This window comes from Cololabis saira, chromosome 7 (assembly GCF_033807715.1).
Source record: "Cololabis saira isolate AMF1-May2022 chromosome 7, fColSai1.1, whole genome shotgun sequence".
Taxonomy (NCBI): domain Eukaryota; kingdom Metazoa; phylum Chordata; class Actinopteri; order Beloniformes; family Belonidae; genus Cololabis; species Cololabis saira.
The window spans coordinates 1,991,917-2,000,381 of record NC_084593.1 but is presented as its reverse complement, the minus strand read 5'-3'; the positions used below and the strand labels follow the sequence as shown (position 1 = coordinate 2,000,381).

General features: G+C 46.2%; 1 protein-coding gene across 1 annotated transcript; it reads right to left on the bottom strand.

Annotated features, from left to right (window-relative positions):
- Nucleotides 1-3,746: 3,746 nt before the first annotated feature.
- Nucleotides 3,747-4,802, bottom strand: LOC133447753 (paraneoplastic antigen Ma3 homolog). The gene has a single exon (XM_061726480.1). The coding sequence runs from the start codon at nucleotides 4,800-4,802 to the stop codon at nucleotides 3,747-3,749; it is 1,056 nt and encodes a 351-aa protein (XP_061582464.1).
- Nucleotides 4,803-8,465: the final 3,663 nt, after the last annotated feature.

The window sequence follows — 8,465 nt, the reverse complement described above, 5'->3', positions numbered from 1 at the left end:
CAAAACTCGGTCCCCTTCCTCCAGACTTGACGGAGTGACTCGCTGGTCAAAGCGCGCTTTATTCCGTTCGCCTGATTTTATAGCATTCTTTGAAGCTAGCTGGAAGCTTTCCTCAAGTCTGGACCGCAGGTTCTCAACGTACTGAGAATGAGAGGCAGATGGATGCTCCCGCACAGGCAAGCCAAAAGCTAGATCCACTGGGAGACGTGGTGAACGGCCGAACATCAGCTCGTATGGTGTAAAGCCAGTGACATCGTTCCGTGTACAATTGTAAGCGTGCACTAACGGTTTCACGTAGTCTTTCCATCTAGTTTTTTGCTTGCGCTCCAGTGTCCCGAGCATGCTAAGCAGAGTCCTGTTAAATCTCTCAACTGGGTTTCCCCGAGGATGGTAAGGGGTTGTTCGGGTTTTCTCAATCCCAGCGAGTTGGCAAAGCTCCTTGATCAGCTTTGACTCAAAGTCAGGCCCTTGGTCCGTGTGGAGGCGTTCTGGTATCCCATAGCACACTATGAAGTTTTCCCATAGACATTTGGCCACTGTCTTCGCCTTTTGGTTTGCTGTAGGAATGGCTATTGCAAACTTTGTAAAATGATCAGTGAAGACGAGAATATCTTTTGTATTGCTTTGGTCGGGTTCAAGTGACAGGTAGTCCATACAGAGTAACTCTAAGGGACAAGTAGTCCGGATGTTAACAAGTGGTGCTGATCTTTCTGGGAGTGCCTTGCGTCTCACACACCGGTTACAGGACTTGATCGTGGTTTCAATGTCTGCTGCCATGCGAGGCCAAAAGAACCGGGAGCGTGCAAGGTCCAAGGTCCGCTCGATGCCCATGTGCCCCATGTCATCATGCAAGCTTTTAACCACTAATGACCTCAGCTCCTCCGGTAACACCAGCTGAAACACGACTTGCTCTCCATCTCGCCTCTTTCGGTACAAGATGTCCTCTTGCAACTCGAGGCGGTTCAGCTCCCTCAGCAACAGCCCCAGGTCTGGAAGTTCTTGCCTCGCTGTCGGGGGAATCTTCTCTCCCGTCTCCATCTGGTGGATAACCTCTCTTATGACTGGGTCAGCACGCTGCTTTTCCTTGAGGTCCAGGTGTGACACGGAGGGGACAACTGGTAAGCCATGGAGGTCCTCGCTGGCATAACAGTCAGGGACAGCTTTAGCCGACAGGCTCAGAGACTCGACCAGGGCGAAAGGACTCCCCGCCGAGCTGCCCATGACAAGACAGCGATGGCAAACGGCGGAGATGATGTCTGTGTCGAGTTCTTCCAATTCACCAGGTGTAATGACATGTTCTGCAGTGAACTTCTTAATCAGGTCCCGATCTTTCTGTTGTATCAGGTCAGCAGAATGGCTGTGAGGGCGGCGGGATAGAGCGTCAGCGTCAAAGTTCTGCTTCCCCGCCCGGTACTGCAGCTTGAAAGTGTAGGTGGACAGGGCGGCAAGCCACCTGTGACCAGCAGCATCCAACTTTGCGGTTGTTAACAGGTAAGTGAGTGGATTGTTATCAGTCACTACCACAAAGCTGGCTCCGTACAGGTAATCATGGAACTTTTCGCACACACTCCACTTCAGTGCAAGAAATTCCAACTTATGTGCAGGATACCTTGACTCGCTCACTGACAGACCCCGGTTGGCATAGGCGATTACTCTCAGCTGACCGTCCTGCTCCTGGTATAAAGCTGCTCCGAGTCCGGTGGTGCTGGCATCGGTATGTAAAATATACTGCAGCTTTGGGTCAGCAAAGCCAAGAACTGGGGCACTAGTCAACTTCTCAATAAGCATTTCAAATGCACTCTGACAGGTGGGGGACCACCTCTCCCCAAACGGCTGTTTTGGATCCTGGATTCCTACCGGACTAGACCGTTTCTGGGCCTTGGAGGTAGGTGCATAGCCCCGTGTCAGATCATTGAGAGGTTTTGCAATGGTGGAATACCCTTTTATGAACCTCCGGTAGTATCCAGCGAAGCCTAAGAATGACTTGAGCTCCTTCAGGGTTCTTGGAATTGGCCAGGATTTCAGAGCAAGGATCTTATCCGGATCAGTCTCGACCCCCTTCTCTGAAACAATGTGTCCCAAGTATTTAACAGACGCCTGGAAGAATTTACATTTCTCAAGAGAAAGCTTCAGACCATATTCTCCTAAGCGATGCAGTACCCTCAGCAACCTGCGCTCATGTTCCTCCAGTGTGTCTGAGAAAACAATGAGATCATCGAGGAAAACCAGAACCTCTTTCAAATGGAGATCTCCCATGCTCTTCTCCATTAACCTCTGGAACGTGGATGGAGCGTTTGTTACCCCTTGGGGCATCCGATTGAATTCCCAAAATCCAATGGGTGTCACAAAAGCCGTCTTAGCTTTGTCTTCTTCATTCATTCCAATCTGATAATACCCAGACTTTAGGTCGAGAACACTGAACCATTTGGACCCGGACAAAGCTGACAGTGACTCCTCCAGATTTGGCAGGGGATAAGCATCCTTAACAGTCTGTAGGTTCAGTTTTCTATAATCAATGCATAAGCGTATGTCACCGTTCTTCTTGCGCACCACGACAATTGGTGATGAAAATGATGACTCAGATTCACGGATGACACCAGCCTCCAGCAGGTCCCTTAGATGCTGTCGGACTGCTTCAATGTCCTGAGGGTGGATGGGTCTGGCTCTGTGCTTGAATGGAGTTTCGTCATGCAACTTTATGTGATGTTTCACCTTGTCTGTGCATCCAAAGTCCATGTCACTGCGTGCAAAGACATGCGGAATCTTGTTGAGCTTCTCAGTAATTCTCCTCTTCCACTCCAGCGGGATAGGTGAATCTCCAAAATCCAACGTCAGAGCAGGGGAAGTTTCTGATGGTGACTGGCTTGTTGACACAGTGTGTGATAAGATCTGGGGTGAGACTACCAATTCAGCGATGGTGGAGAGAGGTGGAATGGTCACGTCCTGGTTTGACTCATTGCTAAGGATGACTGGGATCTTCTTGTGGCCCTGGCTTGGGAGCATGATCACAGAGTTCTTGACACACAGCCCACCTGGCAGTGGTGAAGCTGGATGCTCCACAAGCAGCCATTGACCCGGAGACAGCATACTGGAGTGGATGGAGCCATCTATGAGGGTGGTATGACCAGCAGGGATGACAACTGGTGATTTGCTGGCCAACTTAATCACTCCATCGCTGCCCATCTGGTGTTGCTGGTGGCGGATCTGCAGCAGTTTGAGCACTGCTTTGTAGCCATGGGCAGTCGGTTGGAAGTTGGCGCATTCACCCCCCATATACTGACTGTATAGCGGCTCCAAGGTGTTCATGCCAATTAACACTGGGGACGGATGGGCTCCGACATCAGGAACAACAAGCGCCAGTGTAGAAATATCCAACTCTGCTCCCAGGAATTCACTGGGGAATGTGACCACCATCTCCACATATCCAATATAAGGAACTGTTTGTCCTGCGGCTCCTTCAACTTGCAGTAGATCACACAAGGATTTCACTGGTTGGTCTGCAAAATGCTGGTTATAGAATGACACTGGGATCGTAGTGACTTGCGACCCGGTATCCAACAGACAATCAAGTTCTTCACCAGCAATTTTGATGTTGGCTGTGCAGCGAGATCCAACCAAGCCCGTGGGTAACCTGGCTGGAACAGAGGGAGTGATCTGGGTTACTTCATGACATTTCACTTGGTTTCTTTGGTTGGGACAATGTGGGTCCACAACAGTTCCAGTTCGCCCCACTACTGGAACCGACTCTAGTTTAAATGATGTCTTGAAGGACTGTCTGACTGCTGCCATCTTTTCTGCTTTTCAGTGAACTGCTTCCTCTTTGTGGCAACAAGTGCAGAGTTCGGGGGATTGTCACATTGCGGCTTGATATGCCCATCTTCACCACACCGATAGCAGTAGCCGGGCTTGGGAACAGAAGACGGGTTCTTTGATGGCTTGCCCGCCCTCTGCCCCTCACCCAACTTACAGCCAGGTGTGGACTTTAAAGCAGATTGACTAGAGCTTGACTGGGATGCAGTGAGAATCGCAAGCTGCTTCTGTACATCAGCCAGTTGTTGAGCAAGCTGCTGCGTGATGTTGGTGAGTGCAGCAATTTCTCCTTTCTCTGTACTGTCTGTGTATGCATACTGTGCATGGGCCGCGGCTCTGGGGCGGGATGAGCCAAGATGTTGCTTCATGCGGATAGTTTTTGCAGCTTCACGATCTTCCTCAGTTCGCAGAAGGAGCAGAAATTCAGCAAACGATGGGGGATTATGTTTCCGTTGTTTTAATTGGAGTTCTGTGATAAGAGAATTGTCCCAACAGCCACGGCAAAACTGAGTCAGTAGGTGTCGACCAAAATCTCTGTTCAAAACACCACCTCGTTTTACAGCCTGATTCAGCGCCACCTGCAGACGTTGCAGGTAGTGGGACGGCTTCTCCCCAGCATCCTGGAATGTGTCCATAAACTTGGCGTATAGCTCATCACCATCCTGCACCGTGCCATATGCTGAGTCAAGTGTCTGTAGATACACTGTTGGTGGAGTGTCAGACCTCAGGTGCTTAACCACATCAGCAGCAGGTGGTAACAAGCTGTCAAAGATCTTACGTGAGCGCTGTAGGTCAGACACTCCAGGATCCTGTAAGAGCAACTCAACTCCAGAACGCCATATGTCATAATCCGACTCGTTCTGAGGTCTTGGTAATCTGCCAGAGAAGGATCTGAGACGCTGTGTGGAATGCATAGTACTATCATCATTCTTGACAATATGCTCGACCACGTAGCGTTGCATTTCAGGTGGATTGAGGTTGGCTTGCGACATGGCTGGAAAAGGGGGTCTTGAGGTGGGTTGATCTGTGATATCTGGCTGGACCTTTGCCCATGGTTCAGTGCTCCGACCTGAAGCAGTAGACATCAGGTGTGGGTCCAGAGGCAACTCAGCATCTGTTGCAATGGGATGGAGCCGAGAGACTGACTGACCAAGCAGGGACATCCCCCCCTTAAGGACAACCGCAAAATCTTGGCCGGTCAACTTCGCGACTTTTTGTAATTCAGCAAGATAGTTCTCAGTTTGCGACCTCCCTACCTCATCCGCGCAGACGATAGATAAATCTAAAATCTGGTAGCTAACCTTAACGCCATCACACTTATATATATACGGCAAGGTTGGACGTAACGCAGCTAACGCAGCACCTGATTCATATTCAACCACGATTGACTGGTGGAAAACCGAATTGGGTGCATCAATACACTCAAACTTCGAAACAGAACCGTACTGCTGTAAGAACTCAATTATCTCATCATCCGTTTCAGTTTTTGTCGCTTCCTTTATCAAAACTGCGTTAGAAATCTTAATACCAAGTTTCTCGAATATGTCCATTTTTCCACAACCACATGAATACCAAAAAAAAATATTCAGGCCCTTCTCCACTCCTGGCTAGCTCACCACTAAATGTAACAAGTACACTACCCTGTTTAAAGGTAGGTCCAGTTAATGCTCGGCAAAATTATTCCTTGGCTAGAATCAGAAGGCCCAGGTAAACTCGGGAGTGGAGAGTAAGACACTGAATGCAGCTCTAGTTTAGTAAACCAAAATTTATATAAATGCAAAAAATAGAAAATACAAATGGCCATTCACAATAATGCATTCACAATATATACAGTTCCCCTCAATGTTTGCAGCGCCTAGTTCCATCCATTTCCATAAAGGAAAAATTCACTCACTGATACTAGTGAGGCTCGTACACAGTGCAACGACCCAATAATTGAATGTCCAACTGGGGGGGAAAAAAAATAGAAGTCCGTGTTGGGAGATGAGTATGTGAAAAATGAAGGTGTAGGTCGTGCAGGTGTGGCAAGAGTTAGGGGAAAAAAGCGGCTGCAAAATGGAGCCTCCTACCAGCCCGACCAGAGCAGTGGAGGTTCAGTAGGTTCCTCAGTCCTCAGGCTTTGTGCCCAGGCTAGGGCTCTAGCTCACCATCAACCTGGCCAATTCTGGGTTTTAAATCAGTGATACGGTTCGGCATTCACCCGCTCTGTGGCTCCGGCAGTCGGCTCCAATTCTGGGTTTTGAATCAGCAACAGTCGACATCTAAGCGCTTCAGCAACCAAATCATCAACGTGTTTCTCTCCCCGCTCCAAACAAACAATTCCTCAGCGTGCGCCTCTCCCCCTCCCGCACCCGTCACACGGCTTAAACAGGTGTTGACGGAAGTTGACGGCGTGACGCAATGACGTCCGGCAAACGTACCAAAATAAAAGTCTTTCAAAATAAGAGTTTCAAAAATACGTTTTTTCCAATCGGGTTACATTAGAGGTTAGGGTTAGCGTTGGGGTTGGGGTTGGGGTTAGGGATTCTGGGCGTGGTTGCTACACCTCTGCTGACCTTGGTAAGACGACATGCCCCCAGCATCTCATGAAAGCTCTGGGTGGCATAAAAGCTGCACAGTGGGAGTCACAGCAACATTAAACCTTGTAGGCCTGACAAAGAGCAGATGCAGCTGTTGAAAATCTTCGGTATTGGCCTGACTGACCCGTCACAAGGGAATTAAAGGCTGATTGGACAAAGGCATTGGTATGTCCCACCCCAGTGCCGTGCCTGCGGCGTCTACTTCAATCGATATCTCTTTGTGACAAAGCCATTGCTCTAAGGGCCTTGCATTCTGGTGCATCATTTATAAAAGCGCAGGAAGTGGGACACTCACATCGACTTCATTGATACGCAGTTTTCATTGGTATGCACAAGCATCGGGTATCAACCATTATTGGCAGCAGTTGTTCAACTACATTTAATCATTCTTCATTATTTATCCAGACATGCTTGTGGATCCTTCTCAAGCAATTTACATTTGCTTTTAATACGTCATGGATTGTCATGTTGACTATTATGAAACAAATGGTGTGGGATAAGAGAGAAATTACAATAAAAGGAACAGCTAAGCGATAAAAATGAAAGGGGGAGGATTCAGGGGCCCAGGGGAAAGCACAGTCCTGAGGGACCGATACCTCAGAAGTTTAGAGTGGTCTATAGGGTAAGGGTGATGTGCAGGTGTGTAGCACCCTATAATGTGCTATAAAGTTTATGTTTATGTTTATGTTCATGTTCTGGATCTCTGGAAAGCGTCTAGAGACAACATCTGTTGTATTAGACGCTATATAAATGAAATTGAATTGAATTGAATTGAATAATGTAATAATTTCCTATAATGTAATAATTTCCTGAAAATGTAATAAAATTTGCACTTAACTCAGTCGAAAATGTAATAAAATCCAATAATGTAATAACTTCACCAATAATGTAATAAAATATCTTGACTGATATTGTAATAACATTTTTACCGATAATGTAATACCTTATTACATTATTGGGAATTTATTACATTTTCAGGTGGGTCTTTTTTTTCCCCAAAAATTGATAATGTAATACTTGACAAATAATCTAATATATATTTTCATTTTCAGTCCAAAGTTCTACATTTTGTGTTTTAAGTATCTAAGAATGTTTTATACGCTGGATTTGAAACACCAGAATGAATATTGGGTTAAATTGCAGACTTTGAGTACCATGTAATAAATTCCCAATAATGTAATACGGTATTACATTATCGCTAAAAATGTTATTACAATACCCGTCAGGATATTTTATTACATTATTGGTTAAGTTATTATATTATTGGATTTTATTACATTTTTGATTGAATTAATTGCAAATTTTATTACATTTTCAGGCGTTATTACATTTTCAGGAAATTATTACATTATAGGAAATTATTACATTATAGGAAATTATTACATTATAGGAAATTATTACATTGTAGGAAATTATTAAATTATAGGGTGCTACAAGGTGCCTAATGCTGAAGATGAGGGGTCCCCGGGTGTCACTGGAACCAGAGAACGGAGGTTACTGCATGGAAGACACAGACCCCCGGGAATCCCTCTATACATTCATGCACAAGCACTACACTCCCAGACAAACTGGTGCTCTAACTATTAGTTATTCCTCTGTTGCTCTCTGGAGATCTTGAGCATCCTTTTTAGTGACACCGGTGTAGTCCCACCACTCGCCCTGACAACTCCAGGTGTCTTTTCCTGCTAAATGGTGTAAAGCAATCTATATATAACTGCGTGACAGCAACAATTGATATATTTTGGTAATAAGATTTTATTTGTAATACATTACTACCAGCTGGTGGTAAGTAGAGGCGGAAGGACACCTGGCTGGACAGCAGGTCCCTGCCTGTTAACATGTAACCCTAAAGGTGGAGACATGTGTTGAAAATTGAGCAGATGTGATTCCCTAAAGGCCAGAAGATCAATCACACTATCCTCAACCAAATTATTTTTGGGATACTGCACTTCCTTAAAGGAAAATGATTACATGCTGTGGCAGAACCAAAGTTAATCACAGTAAAAATACCCACCAGTGTAGTAGTCAAGGGGCAACTTTAGAAAAAGCTTACGTTAAGACTTTTGCTCACATGTC